At 50.9% G+C, this 25,152-nt stretch overlaps 10 protein-coding genes across 10 annotated transcripts; 7 read left to right on the top strand and 3 right to left on the bottom strand.

Moving 5' to 3' along the window:
- Nucleotides 1–208: 208 nt before the first annotated feature.
- Nucleotides 209–1,462, top strand: HOO65_040726 (uncharacterized protein; the record flags this gene model as incomplete). The annotated part of the gene is made up of 1 exon (XM_071000722.1): nucleotides 209–1,462. One exon carries the CDS (start codon nucleotides 209–211, stop codon nucleotides 1,460–1,462), a length of 1,254 nt encoding a protein of 417 aa, XP_070859569.1.
- A 442-nt stretch (nucleotides 1,463–1,904) lies between these two features.
- HOO65_040727 (ornithine cyclodeaminase) lies at nucleotides 1,905–3,519 on the bottom strand (the record flags this gene model as incomplete). Its single annotated transcript, XM_071002766.1, has 3 exons — nucleotides 1,905–2,385; nucleotides 2,448–3,213; nucleotides 3,285–3,519. The coding sequence occupies 3 exons, from the start codon at nucleotides 3,517–3,519 to the stop codon at nucleotides 1,905–1,907; spliced, it is 1,482 nt and encodes a 493-aa protein (XP_070859570.1).
- Nucleotides 3,520–5,739: 2,220 nt separating this feature from the next.
- HOO65_040728 (Golgi apparatus membrane protein TVP18) lies at nucleotides 5,740–6,623 on the top strand (the record flags this gene model as incomplete). Its single annotated transcript, XM_071002988.1, has 3 exons — nucleotides 5,740–5,897; nucleotides 6,168–6,263; nucleotides 6,323–6,623. 3 exons carry the CDS (start codon nucleotides 5,740–5,742, stop codon nucleotides 6,621–6,623), a joined length of 555 nt encoding a protein of 184 aa, XP_070859571.1.
- A 2,706-nt stretch (nucleotides 6,624–9,329) lies between these two features.
- On the top strand, nucleotides 9,330–12,069 carry HOO65_040729 (uncharacterized protein; the record flags this gene model as incomplete). Its single annotated transcript, XM_071002587.1, has 2 exons — nucleotides 9,330–10,209; nucleotides 10,310–12,069. 2 exons carry the CDS (start codon nucleotides 9,330–9,332, stop codon nucleotides 12,067–12,069), a joined length of 2,640 nt encoding a protein of 879 aa, XP_070859572.1.
- A 1,447-nt stretch (nucleotides 12,070–13,516) lies between these two features.
- Nucleotides 13,517–14,988, top strand: HOO65_040730 (3-ketoacyl-CoA thiolase peroxisomal; the record flags this gene model as incomplete). The annotated part of the gene is made up of 3 exons (XM_071002803.1): nucleotides 13,517–13,523; nucleotides 13,670–13,761; nucleotides 13,828–14,988. The coding sequence occupies 3 exons, from the start codon at nucleotides 13,517–13,519 to the stop codon at nucleotides 14,986–14,988; spliced, it is 1,260 nt and encodes a 419-aa protein (XP_070859573.1).
- An 892-nt stretch (nucleotides 14,989–15,880) lies between these two features.
- Nucleotides 15,881–16,711, top strand: HOO65_040731 (Phosphatidyl-N-methylethanolamine N-methyltransferase; the record flags this gene model as incomplete). The annotated part of the gene is made up of 4 exons (XM_071003000.1): nucleotides 15,881–15,944; nucleotides 16,008–16,047; nucleotides 16,110–16,126; nucleotides 16,203–16,711. 4 exons carry the CDS (start codon nucleotides 15,881–15,883, stop codon nucleotides 16,709–16,711), a joined length of 630 nt encoding a protein of 209 aa, XP_070859574.1.
- Nucleotides 16,712–16,871: 160 nt separating this feature from the next.
- Nucleotides 16,872–17,570, bottom strand: HOO65_040732 (putative RING finger protein YBR062C; the record flags this gene model as incomplete). The annotated part of the gene is made up of 2 exons (XM_071003022.1): nucleotides 16,872–17,473; nucleotides 17,552–17,570. 2 exons carry the CDS (start codon nucleotides 17,568–17,570, stop codon nucleotides 16,872–16,874), a joined length of 621 nt encoding a protein of 206 aa, XP_070859575.1.
- Nucleotides 17,571–18,012: 442 nt separating this feature from the next.
- On the top strand, nucleotides 18,013–18,711 carry HOO65_040733 (Protein FMP52, mitochondrial; the record flags this gene model as incomplete). The annotated part of the gene is made up of 1 exon (XM_071000723.1): nucleotides 18,013–18,711. One exon carries the CDS (start codon nucleotides 18,013–18,015, stop codon nucleotides 18,709–18,711), a length of 699 nt encoding a protein of 232 aa, XP_070859576.1.
- A 1,383-nt stretch (nucleotides 18,712–20,094) lies between these two features.
- Nucleotides 20,095–21,984, bottom strand: HOO65_040734 (putative double-stranded RNA/RNA-DNA hybrid binding protein; the record flags this gene model as incomplete). The annotated part of the gene is made up of 1 exon (XM_071000724.1): nucleotides 20,095–21,984. One exon carries the CDS (start codon nucleotides 21,982–21,984, stop codon nucleotides 20,095–20,097), a length of 1,890 nt encoding a protein of 629 aa, XP_070859577.1.
- Nucleotides 21,985–24,221: 2,237 nt separating this feature from the next.
- HOO65_040735 (Riboflavin kinase) lies at nucleotides 24,222–25,007 on the top strand (the record flags this gene model as incomplete). The annotated part of the gene is made up of 2 exons (XM_071003011.1): nucleotides 24,222–24,335; nucleotides 24,501–25,007. 2 exons carry the CDS (start codon nucleotides 24,222–24,224, stop codon nucleotides 25,005–25,007), a joined length of 621 nt encoding a protein of 206 aa, XP_070859578.1.
- Nucleotides 25,008–25,152: the final 145 nt, after the last annotated feature.

The raw sequence follows: 25,152 nt of genomic DNA on the forward strand, positions 1-25,152 counted from the left end.
GCTGTAGCTTTACCTAGACGAAGGGCAAGCTTAACTCCATGGAGACTCTTAAAGACCCAGCTTCGGCATTTGTTGGCTCAGCTTCAATCATTAACAAATACCTACTCTTAGAACCCAAATCCTTCTTCCTAAGCATTTGCGTTCTAGCCGTGAACCCACCCTCTTCTCTTTTCCCCTCCCGTCCAACACCCCATCCTTCTCGCCGCTCATGCCGGACTTCACTCATTGGGCCGAACTCCCCGCGCCCCCCGAAAACACTACCATTACTGTTGACCGTGTACGTCAAACTCTAGGCGATGCCGCTGCGCCCCCGTTTCTCGCACGACTTATCGGGTTTGATACAGAACGCAAGCTCAACGCCGTGCGTTACTCGGTACAACGCTCACAAGATGCTCTGACCGACCGCACGCTGACGGACAGCGAGCTTGCTGCTCTCGCGCAATACGCTTCACAGGAAGGCGACTCACAAATCACCGACCATGCTATGGTAATTGCTACCGCCCTCGGCCTGACACTGTGGGGCCGCAAGACCATGCGCTTTCCGCTTTGGCGTGCTCCCGATATGTCCATGTTCAACACGTTTCCTAGTGCCGGTCTACCATGGCTGCGCGGCCGGCGTGCACAGCGCGCCTGGCACGTAGCGCGTTTTGCGACATACTATATCGGAACCAGTGTGACTCTCGGCTCATTCCTGGGTGTCCTCTCAACACGAGCAGCACTAACGCACAAAGCAATAGACCCACGGTTACGTGACTTCCTGCGCGAGAGCATTCTTGACCCCCAGAATCAGGAGATCTTGTTGATGCTACAGAAGGAGCGCAATGTCGAGCCCATCCACTTCCGCCGCCAGGACGACCCGTGGGTCATTCGCGCACGAGAAATCCGCCGTAACCGTTTCTATGAGGAGGCTGAAAAGAGCATGACCCCTGCCCAGCGCGAGGCCACCGAGAAACGTCGTCATCAGGCTGAAAAGGCCGAAGAAGAGTGGCGTCAGCGCGTCGGCCAGGCCCAAAGGAAAGAAACATTACCTGTTAACTCACCTGAGTCGGTTTGGGCTCAGCGCCGTAGCGGCGTGATGCCGACGTCACAGCTAAATCAACAAGTCCCCCAGGATGCTGATGACGATGATCCGTTTGCCCTTGATGGCGATGACGACCAGGACGCTTCTCCTGTGCCAGCACACATCCGCCGGCAAGAACAGCAAGAGCGCGAGCAGCGCCAGCAATACGAGCACCAGGGTTGGGCTCAGGCTCAGGGCCAGGACGGCCGAGCCAACGCCCAGATCCAGGGCTCAGCATGGGACAGACTGCGCGAGCAGGCAGCCCAGGACTCTGCTGCTGGGGCTCCAGGCACCGGGCCTGCAGGCAGTGGGGGCTGGAATACAGATAAGCAGCAGGACTTCGATTCGTTATTGAAGGCAGAGAGGCAGGGTGGACAGCAAGCAAATAGTAAGTGGCAATAGACATTGAATGAAAGTTATTTATATCAGGTCCAAAGGGTGGGCCAGAGCTTCACAGAAATGGATGTGTACAAGTTGAATTACGGGGATGGTTAGACGGGACAACGGCAGGACAGGCCAGTCCAGGTGTCACTTATAAGTACAAAAATATATTCAGCAAGATGAAATGAAGAGATGGTTTTTTACATGGAACGCCCGCTAGCTCGCAACATGAAAAATGGCAGACTAAGAACAAGAACGCCGCCCGTGTATAGACAAAAGAGAAATAAAGAACAGAAGAAACACCTGCCCGCTCCGTCTAAAAAGTCCAGACCTTTAAAACTTGAGAATCCTGCAAGACAATAATAAAAAAGAAGAGAAATACGAAAAAAAAGAGAAACTCATGGTGAGCTTCCAATGAAGGCGGTCTGTGTGCTCAAGACAGAGCAGAGATTTCAAAGACCGCCTAAAAGCCTGGCACATCTAGGCCAATTCCCTTAACCTTGGCCAGCTTGACCACATGCATGCCTGCCACCAGGTCCATCGTGCCCATGCCGACGCTTTTGTAGATAACGTTGCCTTTGTATAGCCAGCGCGTCATCGAATCGTCCTTGGCCGTCTTGGCAACTGAGCGTGAGCGGCTGCGGCTGCGGCTACGGCTGCGGCTGCGGCTCCGGCGACCGAACAGGCCTGTTAGTGGGGCAGGGGCCGAGAGACTAGGAGGTAGAAGCAAGCTGCTGTTTTGATTGCTGTTGTTTTTGATGCGGCTATTGGGAGAGCTGGTGACGCTTGGGGTAGTAGAGCCCGATGTGACGGAGCCCGATACTGGTGTAGAAATGGAGCGGCAAGGAGTATCGTGGAAAGATACTATATCTTCCTCGTCGTCTTTGTCAAGAGCATTCTTCTCAGCTTCTTCAAGTTTGCGTAGCATAACAAGCTCGCCAAGTCTGTAGAAGTGTCAGCTAATTGTACATTGAGCCATAAGCTATGCAATAGAAGGAAAACTCACTCAACTAGCCGAGATGGGTCGATATTAGCGTGCACAATCTCGCCAGCCTCAGTTTTGGCGCCCTTAATAGTATCCACCACGATAACACCGCCTTCTTGCGCATGCTTGTGGAAGTGCGATGTGCACTTGTTTTCGCCTTGATTGACAGCCTGCAGCACCAGCTCTTCGGGCAGCTCACGCATATGCGGCTGATAGCTACCAACAGCGACAATAAGGCGACCCTTTTTGCGCCCGTCGTGTGAAGTGAGGACCGAGGCATCAAACAGGTCTTTGGTAGAAGGCGTGCAACAGTAAATAACGTCAGCAGCACGCACGTTATCGCGCACTATGCGGTCAAACTGGCCATATCCAGGAGTCAGCAGATCGATATTTGTATCGCTCCAGCCTTCGCGGGCTTTGGTTTTGGAGGCAATAGCCGACAGCTTCTGCAGTATCTCGCGAGCGCTGTCGGAAAAAGACTTGTTGATGAGATGGATACGCTTGATTTCCGCGCCACGCATCATCAGCGATAGACGGATGTGCCAATAGGCTTGAATTCCAGCGCCAAAGACAGTCAGAGTCTTGACTTTTTTACGGCGGTGAAGAATGCACATGGAGGCCAGGGCTGTGCGAAAGCCGGTCAGGGTACCGCAGTGCATGAAGCCGAGAGGCTCGCCGGTAGCCGAAAAAAGGGTGAGGGCACCGGTCGGCCGGATGTGCTTGGGCGGGGTAGTCGCGGTAGCCGAGGGCGGAGTGCAGTTCTCTCGAGGAGAAGAGAGGGTGACGACTACAGGCTGTTAGTAAATTGGCATCTGCATTGGCGGCCATGGACTGATAGTAGCGCCAGTGCTTGCTTACCCTTGACACCCATCCCCTGCGGGCCGCTTGACGGCATGTATAGAGTCGTCGCATCAGAGGCCGGAGCATAGGTCGAGGTGCGGTGCGGGGTCTGGAAGACGGCATCGTCGCCCAGGCCGGTGTCGGTAGAGTACTGGTAGAGCGCATTGGAAAAGTCCTCACGGAAGACGTCAAGCTCGGCCGGGGTCAGGCTTTCTAGGATGTCGCGGACCTGGGCATCGTTGAGGACGATCATTGTCCCAAGCACAGAAGTGATAAGACAGAGGGGGGAACGGTGAGAGAGGCAATAAGGGTTATTGAGTGGAAGGAGTAGGGTAAGGCATCTAAGGAGAGACAGAAAAACAGCAAAAGAGTGAGGAAATGAAGGAACCAGGTAAAAATAGCGGACGAGAATGAACAAAAAGGAAAGAAAAAGAGATGAAGAAAAAAGGAAGACGGGAAGAGAGAGAAGCCCTTCTCTGTTGTATTAGGGCACTATAGCGAAGAAGAAAAAGAGGGAAATGGAGGGAGAAATAGAGGAGAGAGGAAGAAGAGTCTCGCCAAATTGGCCGTCTAGTATGTATTCTGTATATTTTGTGTGCAAGGAATCTGTGCCGCTATAAACAAATCAGTTATAATGTCCGGCCCAAAGCCCTGGACCAGCCGATCTCCTAATGGTTCCTAGAGCTTTCACTTGGGCCCTATAGTAGCAACGTTTGGTGTTTGGTGGTTCTAATGTCGAGACACACGTAGCTTTTGCTTCTGGCCTTCAAGAGAGGAGACGGGAAAAGGGAGAAAAAAGAGAGAATAGGCCAGGCGAGCATGCAACACTGCTATCGTACGTATTGTAACTATGGCTCTGGCCCTGCGTATCTCGGCCTCCTCTGCCTCTCGGTTGGCGGCTACTATTTTGAGACTTACAGGCTCCAGGGACTAAGTCCGCTGTTCGTTTGTCCGCTAGCCCTGGTCCCTCTTGTCCTCTTGTCTTCTTTGTCCTGTATTCATCCCCTTGCTAGTATCGCCTGTTCCCTGTCACCACATCCTCTTGTCGCTGTCTTCTCTGTTCTCTCCTTCTATTGGGCTTCCTTGGGCCTTCGCTCGTCTTCTTCTTCTTCCTTTCGAATTCTTTGTCTCTACAAACTCATGTGTCCAAGATAGGCGTCTTCTTGTCTCTCCCTAAGAGGTAAAGAGGCATGAGACACGTATCATGTGACCTTAGGGTTTAGGGTTTTCTTGACGGCCCAGCATCTGCACTGCACCACGGCGAGCTAGCGACTTCAGCCCTTTCTTTTTTCCTGTAGTGTGCTACCAAGAGCGTCCTTTCAAGGCCGAATCAATTTAGAACAATGGAAACAGTTGGTCGAGTATCAGCAAAAACACAGGTGAAAAGAAAAGAGTCATAGCACTCTATTTTTGTCTCAAGCTCTTGGTCGAGAAGAGGAGACGTAGGGCCAAAAGAATTAGTGCATATAGAATGTATTTTTGCTCAGGGCATTTGAGCCTTGGCATTGCAAGAGTCCATCTGGGCCAGTACAGGGCTGGAATGAAACAAACAGATCCTACATTAGTGGGCAAGCAGTGAGTATAGCGGCGTGGAGCCTGTTTTACTGCACTGTCCTTCCAAGTCTAGCTGGAACTGTGTCTGCCTGCCTGTATTTCATCTTTTTTGCTTGATCTTATCTTAGCCCAAGATCCAGGCCATTAGCTGGCCGATGCTTTCTTCTCTCTTCTTTTGCTTTTTTAAGAAGCATTGCCAACACAAAGACAGCCCCATGAAAAATAAAAATATTCGAGAACCGATTTTAAAATCATTCCACAGCTGTGCTTCCCTTTCTTGTCGTCTCTCTTAAGCTTTTCAGTCTTCTTATTATTTTCTGCGATTCCGCCCGTTACTTTTCCATTGAGACCGTCCTTCCACCAGTTCGTACCAACGAGAAAAAAAAAACAAAGAAAACTTGTCCTTTTTGTTTCATCACCTGCCTTCTCAACACACGCACACAAATCTATCCTCCTCTTTCCAGCCTTTCTTCACAACGACGACCGCGACGCTGCAGAAACACCACCACGAGTTCACGACAATCTCCCCCAATCGTTTTATTTCCGCTATTGACTTCTCTCTTTACGGCTAGACAGCCAACCAAACGCTCGGTCGCGCAACCAGACCAGATCCCCATTGCAACTCGAAACCTGTTTGAAGTTTGCCCTGCTTAGACTTCGCGTGCCTAGCCACCCCACGTCATCCACATCATCGCTCTTTCGTCCCCGTCTTTGTGCCTCCATCTCTTTTCACTGGTCCTTGCAAACCTGTCCTTTTTACTTCTGACACATCAACAACCAAACAACAAGAAACGACGACAAACAGTGTCAGAAGGTGAAAGAAAAGGCTTTTGATCTTTCCACTGATTCTCTTTCAATTTTCCATAATCTTCGCGAGCTACACCGCCTCTTTTTATACTATACTTCGACTACCGCCAAAATGACTCTCAAGGACGAGCTCATGACCCGGAATTTCAGTGAGTCTTCCTCTCTTCTCCTTGCCCGCCTCTCCATCTCGAGCCATGTGCCATGCGAGCACCAAAAGATCCACCGCCGTGCTAACTCTCTGTTTCCTTTTCCAGGCATTTACGGACAATGGTAAGAGATACACTGCGCAAGAATTGCCCCAAATCCTCGAATGCGAATGCGACCGACAGACTGCCAATCGACTGCCTGGCTGGCTAGCCCTACCTTGGCTACCTAGCTAGCCTCACGCGCAAGCGCGAGCTCTGATTCAAATGCCAGCCAGAGCCAGCTAACCACTGTCCTCTTTTTGTGGCCGCCTTTTTCGCTCCGTTCATTTGCGACTGGGCCGAAAAGACAAGGCCGTATCCTCCCTCCACAGGTTTGCTAACTGTCCATCTCTAGGTTCGGAATTCTGTCCATGATCATATGCTTTGCCGTCGGTCTCGCCAATATCTTCACCTTCAAGCCTGTGATCATCATTTTCTGCGCATTTGCCATGTAAGCTTGAAGCCTCCCCATCTACGCCTGCACCTATATTAACCATCGTCATGTCTTAGAGCCTCTTCATTCGTCATTCTCTTCATCGAGGTCCCTCTCCTCCTGCGCATCTGCCCCACCTCGTCCAAGTTCGACTCCTACATCCGCAAAATCTCCACAAACTGGATGCGCGCCGCTGCCTACGGCGTCATGGGCCTGCTCCAGTGGCTATCGATTGTTGGTGGCGCCGGAAGCCTAGTTGCTGCCGCCGTCTTTCTAACCATTACCGCCCTGTGCTACGTGCTCGCTGCCGCCAAGAACCAGGACTTTGTGGGCAGCAAGACTCTGGGCGGTGCTGGCGTAGCTCAGATGATTGTGTAGAAAGTACGCGGCCAAGGCCCGACATCTGTCTACTTTTTACTCTAAACATGGAAAAAAAAAAAAAAAGAACGCGAGGATTAACGAGTGGAGAAGGAAGAAGAGCGTTTATATGATGATGTCGTCGAGCTGAGCTAGGTTAAGTCGAGTCGAAGGCGCCTGTGTTTCTGGTATCGAGTTCCGTCATCCTTCACCTTTCTTGCTCCTGTCCCTACCCTATTTCTGACAGATTGACTGAACGACAGGCAGACTCACTAGCTCATTGATTCGCTAGTATGTGCTCACTGTGATATTACGCATTATGTATTTTGTTTTTTTTGTCTACAGACTTTTTTGTGTTGCTTGAGCTGAAAGAAATACCCCCCTATCTCCTTTTTCTTTTATTTATTCATTAAATCACTATTGAACATCAAAGACAGCGTAGTCCCAACAAAATGTAGTATATTGGTTAGTCGGTCTTGTTTTAGTCCCTTGGCCTAGCAGTGACGTTATTTGTCGAGGCGCAGAGAGCTGGAAGGGTTTAGCAGGGATAATAGGGTTATTCAGGTCAGTGCAAAATAAAATGAATACAAAAGTACAAAAAGCCTCAGGTCTGGGTCATCTGAGCAAACGAGATATTAGGGCAAAACAAGGAGAAAATTCGGCGGGGGTAGAGATTTGTTAGCCGGGCTTAGCTTAGTTGGCCTGGGCCAGACTGATTAGCAGTCAGCTGGCAGTGGGACTTGTCGCCGGCTGACGGGGCAGAATAACAGGTTGGAGAATAGAGCGGCCCGGCTCCTTCTGCCCTCTCCGGCTTGGACTGGCTCTTCTGATATAGCATGACCTGTGGCCCAGCTAGACTAGTCCAGGCTTTTATTTGCACGTGTAAAAGAGAGAAGAGGGGAGAGGGGAGAAGGGGGAAAACATTCACGTCTTTCTATTTTGTGAGCGAGCGTTGCTGTAAGTAGTTAATATAAAGCGCTTATCCTGCAGTGATTCTTATGTAGACAAATACTAGAAACGGTGTGCTGTGCAGTATTGTGTGTATTTGCGTATTAGAGGTACGAAGACAAAGGTATACTGTGTATCATCATTCTAGCCCCCGCCTTGAATGGGCCCCTCCTCGCCTACTGCCTGGCCTCGTCACTAGTACCTCTAAGCTACCTGCATGGCCCCGCATTCGAGCCATAAAGGGGCAGTACTGACGTGGTTCTGGATACATCGGAGGCGAGCTTATTTTTCTCTTTTCACGTCCTTTTTATTCTTTTTTTTTCTGTCTAGCGCTTGGCTTAGTCTTTTGCTTGTTAGTTGTTCTTGTTCCTGACCTGAGCTCGTTCTTTTCGGGCTGTCGTGAGAGGACGAGAACAAACAAGGCTGGGAATATTGAGAATAGACTGACTTCGGGGGGAGGGGGCGAATATATTCGCTTGTTAGGCTTAGCAATTTAATTTATAGATGCTTTTCTTTTGTTCTCCTGTGAAATTCTTCTTTTTTTCCTTCTCTCTCCCTTTCACTCCAATAGCACCACTACTAGAAAGCGCAATCTTGCTATTTTGTAAGTATCTCCTGCCCTCTATTCCCATTCCTCCTCTGAAAAGAGAAGTTGCTTCCTGTTGCCCATTTGAATCTAGCCACAAGAGCAAACGGATTTTCGTTTGTTATTTTCCTCCTTTCCTAGCTCTCTACTTGCTTGTACCATGACCTGTCTTCACCTCTGCTTTTTGCCCTTGCTCAAGCCCTTCTAGCTTGTATCTCTACTTTCAGGTCGTTGTCTTGTTAGTCTACCCTGACGGCCTGGGCCGGGCCGGCCAATAGGAAGAAGGGAAATATCACGAGCTCTCTGTGTCTGTGTGTGTCTGCCTCTTTCTCTCTGGCCCTTTCCCCCCCCCCTTCCTTTCCCCCTCTTCCTCTTCCTCTCCTTCTCCCTCTCCTCCTTTGCCTTTGCCCTCTCTGGCTCTATGTGAACCTGGCACCAGTCGTTCTTATTGTGGATGTCTGCTGGCCATTGCTTATTATCTCCACGCTGATTGGTTGTTTTATGATTACCCTTTTCTTGACCAACAACTTTTAATCGTTCTTCTACCCCATCCCATATTTGCATATCCGTATGTCCCTGTCCCACATCTGCCATCGTCGCAGCGAGTCTATCTATATCAGAGGGAACAAGCCCTTTACCTCGATATTGGAGACTTTCCATCTATTCATTCTTGTCTGTTCTCACCGCCTCGTTTTCTCGCCCCAAGCCCAGAACCCAAACCAATAAAAATGTATGACGTCTGGTTGGCTAGACGCCATCATCGCTCCGCTTGTTTCTGCTTTAGTTCCAGAATGTTACAGCAAGAATGCGTCCATTTCTTTTTACCTAGACCTAAAATTGTTTAATCCTCTCGTTTTTTATTTTTACTTTTTCTCGTTATTCTCGCTTGTTGTTTAGCCCTTCTTTTTCTCTCTTCCTTTGCCCTTTTAGTGATCTCATACTGATATTGTGTCAACAGAAACCCAATCCTTTATAGGCCCAATCCTCCTTTGCGTCTTTCGTCTTCGGTTATCTTTCATGGCCAACTTTTCTCCCTTACTCTCCCCACCATAGCTTCCATAAAAAGCACCGCCTTATCTCGCCTTCCCAAGTCTTCGTTTTTTTTCATGTTTCTTTCTTAGCCACGGCTATCTTGCCCCTTCTCTTTTCCGCGCTTGCACATCTCGACAACCACCATGTCAACAGCTTCCACCATGGGCACTCCACTCATCCCTCCCCGTCCTTCTAGATCGCCCGCCAAGGAGACCCCCAAGGTACCCCCGCGCCCAAGCCGCAGCAAGGTCCGCGATCTCTCTCCCGATGATCGATTCGCACCTTCACCCCTCAACGAGGGCTTCTCCAAGAGCCCCAAGGTCACCCGCTTTAGCCCCACCAAGGACGTCACCGAGTTCACAGATGAACCTAACCTGGACAACGATACCCTGAGCTTGTCTCGTCCAGCCATGGCTCGCATGCCCTCTGAGGTGGGCGATGAGGGTATTGAGTACGGCATGGTGGAGGAAATTGAGGAGGATCACCAACGCCACAAGACTTCTCCCGTCCCCGAAACCCGTACTGTCGGCGACCTTGAGCTCCAGGCTCCTCGTCCCTCTCTACCCGCCAAGGTTGATGCTGTCACTAAGACCACTTCAGAGTTTGCCGCATCCCTGGGTCTCAATAAGTCTGCTGGCAGCGATATAGCTACTGTTGGTAGCTTGCGCAAGAAGCTTAGCAGCTCTGCTTTGTCCGTTGATGGCGCCCCACTAGCTGAGGACGAGCATGGTATCCCTGAAATTGGTCGTCGTGTGCCCATGATTCCCAACGCTGGAGATGTCCAGGCTCCGGAGGATAGTGACGCATCAAATGTCAACTCCCGTGCCCAAAGCACTCGTGGCCTTCCTCCCGGCAGTTACGGTCTTCATAGCCATGGCGTCTTTTCTACAGACAAGCTTGAGACTGAATACTACGAGAAACGTCCCGATATCCTGCAAAAGGAGCAGAGAGCTGCTTCGTATAACCCTCACCAGGCTGAGTATGCCCGCTCTAGTGCCGATCTGAACAAGATCGTGAATGAAACGCACGCCGATGATGGGGGTAAGTACATGCTAGAAAGAGAAAAAAAAAGACACAGTCTTCAAGTAAACACCACCACTTTCGCATGTACCCAAACTAACTACTCCCCCTTCATATATAGGTCCTAGCTGTGGTCCCACTGAGGACATTGCCCATGAAGTCCAAGAAGAGCTCGTCGCCCAGAACTCACCGGAAAACTCACGCGCCCAATCTTCCAAGGCTGTTCGCAACCCCCGTATTTCCATGATGGGAAGCAATAGTGTTCATGTTGATCGCAATATGCCTGAAGCTAATGCTGATGCCGAGGAGGTGCCCATTTTGGCTCCTGACATGGTTTCTCGTGACTCCATCGGCCACTCTAATACGCCGGCTATTGAAGTTGAGCGCCTTGCTAGAGAAGAGCAGGCTAGAGTTCGATCTGCTGCCAGCCATAATACCAAAATGTCCTATTCGAACAGCCCAATTCCCGAGATTCGCGAGGAAAAGGTCTACGAACCTTTGTTCAACGACGAGGGCTCTGAAACTAAAAAAGAGACCGCCGAAGTACACAGTCATCACCAAAAGTTTCCCAGCAAGGACATTTGGGAGGATGCTCCTAGCAGTGTGCACTACACGGCGGAAGTGAATAATCTCGCGGACAAAGATGATGGGGACAAGAATTCATCCATAGCCGAGGCGGAGAAAATCAACAATGATGTCAAGGACAAGAGAGAAGAAGAGGAAGAGACTCAGCATGAAGAGCCATTCACAGCCAGCAAGTCTGCCTCTGACGACAGCGCAGCAAATGAGCCTACAAACCCGGCTCTGGCTTTTGCCAAACTGCAGGAAAAGCTGGCTGAAGACGATGCTAAAAGCCGCGAGGGCTCTCCCCACCACAGTCACAATTTTATCCCTCGCGGCCTCGGCATGCACCCCAAATCCCCTGGCTTTTCCCCTCTTGCTAGTGATGCTTTCAGGCCTACATCAGTGCCCCGATTCCCCAGCCGTGATATTTGGGAGGATACGCCTGACAGTCACATGATAATTACAACTGTTGATGGAGATCAGGAAATTGCGCCCGCTACGCAGGAGGCCGACTCGCCTAGTGTGGATTCTAAGCCTGGGCTTCCTCCTGTTCCCGCGCGCCCTAGTTCATCTAAGCCACCAATTGTCGACCGGTCAAAACCTAAGCCAGCAGTCTCGGACAGACCTAAGCCCGCTGTGCCGGCGCGGCCTAGTGTTATGCGTCCCGTTGGTGGGAAGATTGCCGCACTCCAATCCGGATTTATGTCGGACCTAAACCGCCGGCTGCAAATTGGGCCGCAGGCACCCAAGAAGGAAGAGCCCGCAGCACCGGCCAGTGTTGAAGCGGTCCCCGTCACTGAAAAGGCCCCTCTAGCGGATGCTCGTAAAGGACGAGCTCGTGGTCCTCAACGCCGTGCCCCGGCAAAAGCCACCGCTCCTGTCGCATCTGTGGATGTTGAGGATGTGCCGGAGCTTAAGTTTTCAATTTCAAAGCCTCAGCTGCTATGGAGCATTGAGGCAAATGGAAACATTGGCTTTGACGGTACTGTAAGTAAATGTGAGGGTGCGATTGAGGCCAAAGAGAAGGTGGCTTCTGAGGCTGAGAAAGCAACCGATATCGAGAAGACACTTGACGTTGAGGCTATTGCGGCACAGACTGTGGCGACGGAGCTGGCAGGTATCGAGGCGATAAAGGAAGAGAAGAGCGATGAAGTCGAGGTTGAAGCTGTCAAAGAAGCTGTCAAAGAAGCTGTCAAAGAAGCTGTCGAGGAGACCAATCCCGTGGCTGCTACTCCTGAAGCCGAGGCGAAGGAAACCGAAGACGAGAAGTCAGGAGATAGAGAGGAGACTGAGAAGACTGAAGCAGCGATTGTATAGATGGACTTGTAGTTGGCTGCAGAGTTTTTCTATGTTCTTTTTGAAGTTTTTATAGTGTTACACGATGAAGACGAAGTTGTAGATATGTATTCTTTAAGAGGGTGTAAAACAGAGGCGGAAGGAGGATGTAGTACGACTAATGTTTTTTATTCTTGAGGCTTGAATGTGTATGTGTGAAAATCATGTGCAAACAAGTGTAACGGTAGCTTAATCAGCACACCAAGTGCAAAGAAAACTCGAAGTTAGGATCAGCACTGTTAATGCTAAACCGCTCAAGAAAGAGAAGAGCGAACGCCATCACGAGGCAGAACAACTTTTTCCTTTTTTCAACGCTTGTTACTTGTAACCCCCAAATTTCCGCCAAAACGCCTGGAATCAGCTAGCTATTCGTGATCGTTTGAGCTATCTATTTCTTTGGCCTCTGGGCATGGCTAGCCCTGTGGCAAATTGCAGCTATAGACTAGCCTGGCTCTGCTTGTATCAACTCCGATTTCCTCCTTTATGATTTGGACGCATGACTCTTGATGTTAGTGTAAGATACTAAAGAATAGAGGAGTGCGTCAGATACTTGACTCTCAGAGCGCTCGAATCGCATCCATTGTGAGAACAATCCGGCCCTCATTTGGAGTAAGGGAATTGCCCTTGGTGGGAAAACCCCGTGTTGAACGTTAGTCGTGGGTGGTGATGATTAATCTACTCGACAACGTCGTCCTATTCGATAGTACTACGTCATAGGACCTCAACCTATAGCATTATGAATATAAATGTAAACGCAAGTATAGCGAGCTTTAGCATGTGATAGCCATCATCAACACCGAGTCTAATATCGAGTCCAGCTCCAGTTTGAGATTAATTTGAGTCAAGTTCCGTTCTGGCCGGCTCGGCTAACACGTGATATTTATCATGTGAAAGCGCTTTTCTAGACTTTGAAATCTAGTTCTTTTTGGAGAGGTGTAGAAATACCATCTAGGGTTGTCATCATGTCCATAGGGTTAGAAAGGAAACAAGGGGTAGCTCCAGACATAAAAGCCGAGGCAATGCGGTAAGGATTGCTACTGAGCTCTCTGTTGTAGTGGTTATAGCACTTGGAGACGCTGACGCGCTCCTTCCTAGATAGGACTGAAAGTTAAACCTTCAACCTGCGTTCTTGATTCTACTCTCTTAAACCCGGCTTTTAAAGAAACGAAGCTGCCCTTTTCATCAGTAGGCGGAGTTGCTCTTCTTTTTTTTTTTCCCCTTGGAATAATTATATCTACTTTTTTTCCTCCTCCTTCCCATTGACACACTTCTTCTTTTCAATTAATCCTTTTTATTCATCTAATAGGAGAGTTATTGTAAAGAACAAAGACGATTTGAGTGAAGCTTGAATTGTATCATTGCCTCGCTACACCAACGATTCTTTCCTCCTTGATTCTCTTGTCTGGTTTATATCTCATATCTTGTCATCATGGGCGGTACGTTCGCGGCTTCAACCCAGGACACAGGCCAGGCTACAACTAGAAGCCTGGCCCTTGGCTATTTCCAACAGCTAGTGTCGCTCCTCAATCTTGATTTCTCTTCCTGAAATGCACTCACTAACATTTCCGTTGTTTTGCAATAGCCGTCGAAAGATTGACACAAATTTCTGGCCAGATTGTTGGCAAGCCGACACCCGGTGGAGTCGAAAAACTGCTGCAGAAGAACCCCGACGATGTATGAACGCCTTTCCCTCATCATATTCCCACATATACTCGCGGCTTTTTCTAACCCTCTTCTCAGATCGTTGTCACGGCCGCCTGCCGTACCGCCTTGACTAAGGCTGGTAAGGGTGCCCTCAAGGATACCGCCGCTGCTGATCTTGTAGCTGGTGTGCTCGATGCGCTAATAAAGCGTTCGGGTATCAACCCCGCCCTGGTTGAAGATATCTGCGTAGGCACAGTGCTAGCACCTGGTGGTGGCGCGACAGAAATGCGTGCTGCGGCGCTTATAGCTGGTTTCCCCGACACTACGGCTGTTCGTACGACGAATCGCCAGTGCTCATCGGGCCTGCAGTCGTGCATTGATGTGGCCAATCAGATCAAGGCTGGCATCATTGACATTGGAGTTGGGGCTGGTGTCGAGAGCATGAGTTCGCAATACGGTCCTGGCGCTGTTACTGAGTTCAGCGAATTGATAAAGAATCACAAGCAGGCATCTGACTGCGGCGTGCCTATGGGCAAGTTGTCTGAGGACATGGCCCAACAGCTGGGTATTACACGTGCCAAGCAGGACGCCTTTGCCGCGGCATCATACAAGAAAGCGCAGGTAGCCCAGGAGAAAGGCCTCTTTAAGGAGGAAATTGCGCCGCTTAAGGTCAAGTTCGAAGACCCCAAGACCGACTCTGTAAAAGAAGTTGTGGCAGACCGCGATGACGGTATTCGGCCAGGTGTGACACCCGAGAGCTTAGCCAAGATCCGTGCGTCGTTCAGCAAAGACGGTACGATTCATGCCGGTAATGCTTCGCAGCTCACGGACGGCGCCGCGGCCGTGATGCTCATGAAGCGCTCGACAGCTGAGAAGCTAGGCCAGCCTATCCTCGGCAAGTACGTGACGGCCAGTATCATTGGCGTGGCGCCGCTGCTGATGGGCCAGGGCCCGTGGAAGGCGATCCCCAAGGCACTAGGTCTTGCAGGCATTAGTATTGACGACGTGGATATCTACGAGATCAACGAGGCCTTTGCTTCGCAGTGCCTGTGGTGTGCGGAACAGCTGGGCATTCCGGAGGAAAAGATTAACCCCAAGGGCGGAGCGATTGCGATTGGCCACCCATTGGGATGCACGGGCGCGCGCCAGGTATCGACACTGCTTTATGAACTTCGGCGGACAAACAAGCGGGTGGGTGTCACGTCGATGTGCGTTGGCACAGGAATGGGCATGGCAGCTGTGTGGGTGGCGGAGTAAGGTCGAGGGTCTGGGTGTACGTGTATATCTTTGCGTATTGCTTCTTGGGATACTTCTATTTATTTATTGGAATACATTTGTTGTATTTATCCAAGTTATCTCTGGAGTAATACTTGATCCGCTCTTTTAACTGAAGCGGGGGGGGGGGGGGGTGAGAGCGCTGTGGTGTTCTTCCGTTGACCTTGTCTTGATCTTCTGTGTTTTTGACATGTGATAGTGGATCCCAAGAAAACGAAGGATGAGGGGACACAATGCGAGATATTGAAAGTCCCGTTCCTGAGCGGTGGTTGGCCCTTTATTTTTGTTGGGAATGAAACAAAGAACAAACCTTATGAGGGAGCAAGAGCTTGGCATAGCTAGAGAATGAGAGAGGAAGAAGAGACAAGGCTGAAAATAAGCTCTATACGATGGTGCTCATAGCTATAGCTCGAAGTGGCTTACTCAGCCATGGCCGAGCAGTAAGCTGGGTTGGACGGCAAGTATTCATTATAAAAAGAGAGATGGAAAGAGAAATACATTAACTACAGTGTTGTATAGGCTGTCTAGCTGTAGTAAAGATCAACAGAGCTCAGTGGCTTAATGCATGTAAAACTCAACAAAATCTCAGCCTTCCTAGGAAATTGACATGTGAAGAAGAAAAAAAGAAAAATTAATTCTGGTATTAATGCCAATTAATTCGTTCATTTTTTTTTCCATCTAAATATTAATTGCCTCTTTTCTTCCATTTCTTCACACTGCCTTTCTCTTTCTTCTAGCTCTGGCTTAACCTACTAGAAAACAGGCACGCACAAGGGACCTTCTTTTCTTTCAGCTTGCTACTTGCGTGATTCGGAATTTCGCCTTCTTTTCTCTTACTCTTACCCTTCTTCGAGTTTCATAGCTAATAGTCGCCATGGAAGACCTTCTCCGGCTTCAGCTCTCTGACCTGGTCGATCTCGACCAGCCCGCGCTGTACAGTAGGCGGCATTCTCTTCATCTTCCTGTCTCTCTTTTGTTCGTATTAGGCTGACTTGTATTAGTTTCGGCGTTCTCCATCATGTTTAATCCGCTCTTCTGGAAGTAAGTCTACGTACACTATCCCCTATATAACTCAGCAAACCCGCTAACTCTTAGTCTTCTAGCATCGTTGCTCGCAGAGGTTGGTCTCTTTACTCCCATTTCTCTTACGCTCTTTTGCACCTAGCTTCTGGTATCTAACTCCCTTCCGCCCCTAGAATATCGCACCAAGTTTCTCACCCGACTCTTTGGTGGTAACTCCCAAACGGCCTGCTACTTCCTGGCCGCCACAATCTTCTCTCTTGGCATCGTCCGTGACGCTCTCTACAAGACCGCCATCGATGCTCAGCCTAGCCACCCGCTTCTTGCCACTCCGAATGTCTGTTTGGCTGGCTACGCCCTCATTGCTGCCGGCAACCTGCTGGTAGTCACCTCTACGTGGGCCCTGGGCATCACTGGTACTTTCCTCGGCGATTACTTTGGCATCCTGATGGACCACATGGTCACTGGATTCCCCTTCAACGTTACCGATGCCCCCATGTACTATGGCTCGACTATGAGCTTTCTGGGAACGGCTTTGGTTTTTGGCAAGCCAGCTGGCGTGTTCCTGACGGGCTGGGTGCTGCTGGTGTACCTAGTGGCGCTACGTTTTGAGAACCCCTTCACTGCAGGTATCTACGCAAAGCGGGAGCTGGAGCATAAGCAGGCTAGCGCCAAGGCCCAGTAAAAAGTTGGAATCAGATATTAGAAGAATGTAGACAGCCCTCGTGCCTGGACTTAAATATTTCTTAGGCTATTGTAAAAAATACAACGCTTGTAAAATGTGCTATTTATTCAAAAGGTGGTGCATGGACTGCTAAGCTAGATACACACCTGCCTGCCCGCCCTTACGCATACATACCAGCTGGGTCATCATCCTCCTCCTCGCTGTCCTCCACCCTCACCACTTCCTTCTTCTTTGTGAAGTCTGTTCGGCACAGAGGGCAGCTGCCTTTACTCTGTATCCACGGCGCCACACACTCCAAGTCAAAGCGATGACTTTTATGGCACGGCAACTCGACTACTAAGCAGTATGGATCGTCTCGATGTTTCTCGGCACAAATCGGGCACGTCTCTTCGACGCCCACACGTCCGCGATCAACGCGCTCCAGCCCATCCAAAAAGTCCTGCCCTAAGCCACACACCTCGGTGGGAGGATCGGCAATCGATGCATCTAGCTCAGCCATTAGGCTCTCAAGAAGGGTGCGGTTTTCGGTAGACGGTGCCGTGCTAGCTAGCGAAGCCATTTGGTCTTGTACAAGTCGGTAAAGGGCCGCCATGTCTACGGGTGTCGGTGTCGCGTGCGGGTTGTGATGTTCTTGGGCGCTGAATATCGCACTTGCCGAGGTGCGCGCCCCGGACGTTGAGACCTGGTCGAGTAGTGCATCAAAGCTGGACATATCAGGCCGGCGGCCCCGTGGCTTTGCTTGCGGCTTAATACTGTGCTCAACTGCAAGGAAGGGGAGGGGCTAGTTAGTACACATAGTCGGTATTAGTGTGGAAGAGGGAGGAGAGGGAGACAACGTACTCTCGTATTGGGAAGACATTTTGGGCAAGGCAAAGAAACTCGTTGGCAGATTGTTTTACTTTTCACTATGTATCGTTGTTGCTTCTCAGTTTGTGTTCGGCTTAGTCCCAAGACTTCCAACCAAGCCCACGCCCTCTGGTTGCGCAAGCTCGAAGCTGCCTCTTCTTAGAGCCCCACTACTGGGTGGTTATCTTATCTTATCTTATCTTATCTTATCTTATCTCACATGATTGGAGCTTGAAGCTTCCTTCAAGCTTCTTTGGCTTGTGGTTACTAATACATTGGATCGGCGAGCCTGATTTGGCCTCCTCCCCGTTCCGTGCTAACAGGCTTTTAATACACCTCCAGCTTTGCACGTTGTACTATTGGCACTAACCATCGAAATAACTGCCAGCAACACACCCCTTACCCTTACTCGATAACTCGATCTTTCACTCACAACTACAACCACTACAACTACAATGGCTGCCACTCTCATTATTGGTAGCACCGGCCTTGTCGGAAACGAAGCCCTCAAAGCTCTTATTGCCTCCGACGCCTTCCCTGCTCTTCAAACTATTGGCCGACGCGTCCCGAAACAAACCTCACCTAAACTCACTCCTGTAGTCAACTCTGACACGGCTAAATGGGCTGACGCTCTGAAAGCTTTGTCCCCGACGCCAATCACTGTTATTTCGGGTCTAGGCACCACGCGCGCCCAGGCTGGTGGCATCGCCAATCAGTGGAAGATCGATCACGATCTAAACATTGAGCTGGCTAAAGCGGCCAAGGCTGCTGGCGTCAAGAATTATGTTTTCATCAGTAGTGCCAGCTCGCGCTCTCTAGTTGCCCGCTCTTTTCCCTATGCCAAGATGAAAATTGGAGTTGAGGACTGCATTATGGGGCTAGGCTTTGAAAGCGCAGTGATTGTCCGCCCTGGTCTTATAATGGGCACTCGCGAACAGCCGCATACTGGCCAGGGCGTGTTCACTGCTATCGTCAAGGGCTTGGGATCCTTGAGCCAAGGCGTTGCAGATTCAATTGGCCAAGACTCAGATGTCATTGGCCGTGCGGCTGTTGCGGCGGCTAAGCAGGCCGCTGAGGGTAAAGCACCGGCAAATCCGTGGATCTTGGAACCCGCGGACATCGTGCGCTTGGGCCGGACAGAATGGAAGGAGTAAGCGCTTTCTGTGTCTATCAGCCTCTATGTCTATAGCACATGCTTTTCTGTTGTATGAGCTTGGACCTAGTCTGGTCTTCCATACCTATGCCATCTTTTCATTTCCCTTTTCTATACCCCTATTGCCACCTTCAGCTCAGCTTCTCCCGGTCTCCCTTTTGAATTTGAACTTGAATATATTTAATGTTTATGCGAACCACCAAGATTAAACTATGCCAGCCCCTGAGTGAGTCTTGCTTTTTTGTTTTATTTAACGTCTACCTCCTAGTTTTCCACAGCAGCATGAAGCCATTGTCTAGACTGCAGCGAGCTGGATGACGTCATCTTCCGGACATCACTATTAGGCAGTGAGCTGTTGCAGGTTAGCATCAACTTCAAATATCTATGTATTTTGAGGGTCTGGCTTTGTGGCTATGGGGCTTTCTGCCAGACTTTGCTCGGATTGTCCGCAAACCTTTGGCTCCACGGTCTTAGTAATGTCTTGCATGTCCGCCAATGGCCTCGTTCCTTTGGTTGGTTGCATGCTTTGCATCCAAGTGGGCAGTTATGTCCCCATCGCTTGTGGTGTTTTTCAAAGCCTCCATCGCCAATTCTAGCAGCGAGGATGTGGCCTAGCTCCGTCCCGGCGAGGTCCTTGTATCGGGAGACCCAGAAATGGGGTTTGATGGGAGTAGACGGTATCCTTTTCGATCTTTCCACCATCCCTCATAGTCGAGACGTCCGGCTCCTTCGCGGGCTGTCGCTTGCTTAGTTACCTCGAGGGTGCCAACTGCCTCTGCGTCTGCCACTTCCATCCACTTTCCTACTGCACCACGGCTGGGTTTCCTACAACCCTCCTCTTCCCGAAGGGCAGTTTCCGGTCCCTCTTAAACCTATTGTATTGTATTGTATTGTATTATTTTACGTCTACCTACCAATTATTTCGCGGTAATACGACGGCATATTCCGGACAGGAGCCGTTGGCTGATGTCAGCTTCCCGTGACTCCTCCTGGGCGGTCAGCAATTGCAGGTTTGCTTGGATTTCGGGCGCCTCCTATGACTTTTTAGGGTCCGGCGCTTGGGCCAGGATGGCTCTCTGTCCAGCATTGCCCTAGGGCGTGCCTGCGGGGTTCCAGGTATTTTTGGTCTGCGACGACCGCGTGTAATCTAGTCTAAAAGGCCGCCGGCTATCGGCACGGGGGGTAGGCCCCGGCAGAGTACAGCGGTTTTGTCCTTCCGTATGCATGGCTGCTGCCGCATCATTTTTAATATTTTTCCCGTTCTGCTGGTGGTTGGTAGCAGAGCTCCCTCCACACCTTCTCACGGAGCCCTCCTCGACATCTCCTTCCTGTCCTGCAAACGTTTCCTCCTCCTATCTCTTCTCTCTTCCCCTTCCATTCTCCCTCAACTTCGCCCTCCTCGTCCCCTTCTTCGTTGTTGCCCTTGCTGTCGTGGAGTTGGTTGTGTCATCCTAGGCTGCCCTGGTTGTGGTCGCTCCCCTGTCGTCTGCGGTGGCAGTGACCTGCCTCTACGCGTTTCTTGAGGGGGGGCTGCCTCTGTGGTGTCCAGACAGCTCAGCTCGGGCTCGGGTTGTTGTTTCTCTTTAAGGAGCATTAGGTTGCGGCGAAGCACGTTGGCGACATAACTTGTCGCTTTCGTGTTTTTAAGGAGCTTGTCCGCGAACCTTTGGCTCCATGGTCTGGGTAGTGCCTTGCAGGTCCACCAGTGTCCTCGTTCCTTGGCTTGGTTGCAGGCTCTGCATCCAAGTGGGCAGTTGTGTCCCCATCGCTCGTGGTATCTGTCGAAGTCTCCATCGCCAGTTCTAGCCGCGAGGATGTGGCCCAGCTCTATTCTAGTCAGCCCTTTGTAGCGGGAGTTGCGGAAGGGGGGTTCAGTGGAGACGCCGGTTCCAAGCGGACGGTATCCTTTTTGTTCTTTCCACCACCCTTCGTAGTCGAGACGTAGCTGGTCTCTTCTCCATCTCCGTGCTCCTGCAAGGCTGAAGCGGTGTTCCGTTACCAGTCCCTGGCTTCCTAACTTGGCCTGGGTATCGGCTAGCTCATTGCCTTTGATGCCCATGTGTCCTGGGACCCATAGCACTCGGGCGAGCCTTCCGGGTGTCTTGTCTGCCCAGGCTTTTAGGATTCGTCTGGTTTCGTCTACCGCTTCCTGTGATGTGCTGTTTTTGGTGGCTGCATTTCGGAGTCGGTCCACAACTCCTCTGTTGTCTAGACACAGCCAGATTTCTCCAGCTCCTTCGCGAGCTGTTGCTCGCTTAGTTGCCTCGAGAGCGCCAACTGCCTCCGCATCTGCCACCTCCATCCACTTTCCTAGAGCTATGTGGTTTGCTTCTTGGGTAGCTCCGTCTTCGATGATAGCCCATCCTGCGCCCGCGTTGCCACTTGCATCTTTCGATCCGTCGGAGTACGCGACGAGCGTTCCTGGTAGGATATTCTCTACCTCTGCCTGGTGTCGCTTCGCTTCCTCCTCTTTGCTGAGCCACGTTCGGGGCGCCATGTCCGGTCCTTCCAAGAGCGGCCTCAACCTAGTGTGTTTCTCCATTTGCGCTGGGAGGAGTTTGCGTAGCCTCGCCACCACTGGGTTGAAATTTGGCCCTCTCAGAATGTGCCTATCATCTAGTGTGTGCCACCGTATGGCTTCCCTCCTCTTTTCATCCTCCAGGAGGATTTCGAAAGGAGGAATGCCTGCGGCATGGTGTAAGCATTCCCTTGGTGTCGTACGGTACATGGGGAGAGCTGCTCGGAGGCACTTCCTCAGCGAGATGTTCAGCTTCTCTGCTGCCTCTTTTGTTGTCTCTAGCCCAGACCAGGCGCTCGCTGCAAAGAGCGCTTTGCTCACGGCGCAGGCCCGTACCGCTGTGAGCATGCTCTTTGTGTCTGCTCCTTTGTAGCAGCCGGCTAGATACCTCAAGCCATTTGCCAACCGGTTGACACTCGCAATGACCTGTGCGATGTGCTTGTTGAACAGAAGACTCGAGTCCAGGTGCAGTCCAAGCCATCTCATTGATTCTTTTGCCGGGGTCGGTTTGTACGTGCCTAGGCCTTCCACGGTCACGGATGGGCTTCCTGCAATCCTCCTTCTGCCCTTGATGTGTAGTAGCGTTGACTTTCCCTGGTCTATTTCTAGACCGTTGAGCGTGGTCCACTCTACCACTTCCTTCATGATGACTTCGATTGAGCTGCTATTTTCTGCGAAGTCTCGCCCACTGACCACTAAGGCCCCGTCGTCTGCATATCCCAGTAGCGGGGGGATGTGTTTGTAGAGCGGTGCCATGAAGAGCATATATAGCACTGGGGAGATTGGCGAGCCCTGCGGGAGAGAGCCTCCCACGAGGGTTGTAGTTGTTTCTTCGGCGTGGATGCTCGCCTCTCTTCCCTCCATGAAGCTTCTGACCCATCTGCACACTTTTGTGGGCCAAAGGCACTCCACCATCCTGCGTTCCATTCTCTCCGGGTCTACCGCGTCAAAGGCTCCTTTGATGTCGAACGTGAAGATTGAGGTTACCTTCTTCCATTCCTGGGCTTCCTCTATCTTCCCTCGGAGGTCAATAAGCAGGTCCGTTACCGCCCTTTTCGGCACCGCACAGATGTAATTTCTAGGGATGATTTCCCTATCAATCGCTTCCTCTGCGAGCCTTCTCGCTATTGATCTTTCCAGGCCCTTCCCCAGCGTGGGGAGGAGCGAGATTAGGCGGTACGAGCGTGGTGCCAGTCTTGGGCGACCTGGCTTTGGGATCACCACGAGGTTGGCTTTCTTAAAGGAGGCTGGGTGGTGTCCTGTTTCTAGGCACTGGTTGTATAATCCCGTTATAACTTTACCGAGTGGCTTCCAGGCCCTCTTCCAAACCTCGTTGGAGATACCGTCTGCCCCAGGGGCGGTGTTCGTTGGCCTCCATATGGACGCCTTGACCTCTTCCTGGGATAGGGGTGGCCGATTGATTGTTGATTGTACTATTTAACGTCTACCTACAGCTATTTCACCGTAATACGACGGCCTTCCGGCCGGGAGCACCTCCCGGGCGGTCCGCAGTGACAGGAACGCATAAACTTCAACCTTCTCCTATGACTTTTTAGGGTCCAGCAATATAGCCAGGAGGGTCTCTGTATAGCGCGGCCCGAGGGCGTACCTGTCGGGTTCCAGGATTGGTTACCTGATATTTTTGGTTGGTGGAGGCCCCGTGTAAAAACTAGTCTAAAAGGCCCCCGGCTGTCGGCACGGGGGGTAGGCCCCGGCGGAGTACAGTGGTTTTGTCCTTTTATGCGTGGCTGCTGCAACACCTTTGGTCTTCCCATTTTCCACATCCCCCTTTCCCCACCGGCAAAAACCCCAGACAAACCCTAAACCCAGAAGTGGAATCGACTCCCAACTTCCCCACAAACATTCGATCCTCTGAAAAATCTGCTATGTGTCCTGAAACCATGAAAATCATGGCGACAAGACAACAGATTCCAGTGCAGTCTGGGAATCCCGTCAAGCGACGGGAAAGTCAACCATACTGTGTGAGCATCCGAGGGCTCATGGTCTATCCTTCCACCGCCCTGGTGGCCGCTGCCTCATGCGGTGTGGATGTGACCTAAGGCAGCCCCCTTTCTAGTGACCTGCCACAGTCACCAGTCTGTCCGAGGACAGAGGAGCGCGAGAAAAAACAAAACATAAGAAAAAGGAGTGGACTGTGTGAACTCTCAAATACTCAGTCCTGAGCGTGAAGGTGAACTCCTTGAGTTGGAGTGGTGTTGTGGCGATGAGGAGTTGGCGATCGCGAAAGTTGTCGTGAAAAAGGGGGCGAGTCGACGACGAGATTGTTCCTCAAAGTTGGGCAAGAGCGGCCTCAAGGCTCCACAGCTCATTGTCAGAATCCATGACAGAGTCAAAGAAAAAGAAAAGAATGAAAGACGCTTATCAGTGTCATAGGCGTCGTCCTCTAGCAGCCCGGAAGAAGGGGAGGCGCCAGACCTCAAAGGTACCCCCCCGAGGGTTGTAAGAGGGAGAGTTTGATAGGGGTGGCCATTCCCGGGCCCCTCCCTCTTAAACCGTTTTAGCGCGGACCGCCTCCGTCAAGCCATGTGCAGTGGTTAACCACTGTCGCAACTCACCATGGTGTAGCTGGTTATCACGTTCGACTGTAACTTGTAAAGAATTGCCATCGAAAGGTCACCGATTCGATTTCGGTTGGTGAGAACACCATCTTTTTACTCATCGTAGACAGCGTCTTTATTGCTGACTAATTAGCGCATTTTCTGGCAGCAGAAACGGGGCTCTCAGCTTTTTTGGTTTGCCTGGGCTGGGCGGCAACAGTGTCGTACTTTCTTCCAATGAATGCATGTAGACAGATGCCCAAAAGCCCCCCATCTTCTTAGCCAGTCTGTTCTTTTTAAAGGTTATTCTTTGCCTTTTTTTTCCCCCTTTGAACTCTTTCTTTCTTTGTCATTTTTTTTACTACTATTCCTTTTTTGATCTATCCCTCTACGCTGATTACTCGTCTATCCTCGTTTCTTTTTACTTGTCTTTCAATGTCTCCCTCAACTCGCCCTAGTATTGTTGGCTCTGATCAGGGCCCTGAGCCACCTTACCCGCTCAAGATGGAGGGCAAGGTTATCTCTGGCTTCGGTCGTGGCTCCAAGGAGGTGAGTCCTTTGTTGGGCTAAACTGCCTACACAAAAAGCCTATAGGCTGTGATAAGCTGTTGTTTAGAAGCCCCTCTCCTGTGTAACAACAACTAGTCGCACAAACATACAGGACCCTAGCGTAACCCTATGTCATACCGGCTAACAGAATTCCTCTCCCCTTAGCTCGGCATCCCGACGGCTAATCTCCCCGTTGACTCTTCGGTCACTTCATGGATTGAGGATAAAACCTCTGGTGTCTACTTCGGCTGGGCATCGTTGTTGCTGCCAGACACACATCCAGACCGCCCGGCCGGCAGCCCAGCCGACACGCCACTGGTCTTTCCCATGGTTATGTCGATCGGGTACAACCCATTTTACAAGAACACGGTGCGCAGCGCTGAAGTGCACATCATGCACAAATTTGCAGCCGACTTTTACGGCGCCCACATGCGTTTGCTGCTCCTCGGTTTTATCCGTCCCGAGCTGGACTACACTACGTTAGAGGCGCTGATCGAAGACATCAACTATGACTGTGTTGTAGCAAAGAATAGCCTACGTAGAAAGGCCTGGGCCCCAGCTAAGGACGCTGTGGTCACTGCGGCTGGGGAGGAGAGCGTTGAGGGCATCTTGAATGTAGAGTGGCTGACTGGGCCGGTGCCAGAGGCAAAGCCTGAGACAAAGGTGGAGTAGATAGGGGATACGATACACACGTGAGAACTCGAAGGCAATAATGAGACAAGAAGATCACAGCCTGTGACATTAATACAGAAGATCCTTTGTCTATCCATACGGCAAACGACTAATAACAGCAAAACCAAAGCATGCAAAAGAAAGA

The sequence above is a fragment of the Ceratocystis lukuohia genome (assembly GCF_044167205.1).
Source record: "Ceratocystis lukuohia strain C4212 chromosome Unknown Supercontig4_pilon, whole genome shotgun sequence".
Taxonomy (NCBI): domain Eukaryota; kingdom Fungi; phylum Ascomycota; class Sordariomycetes; order Microascales; family Ceratocystidaceae; genus Ceratocystis; species Ceratocystis lukuohia.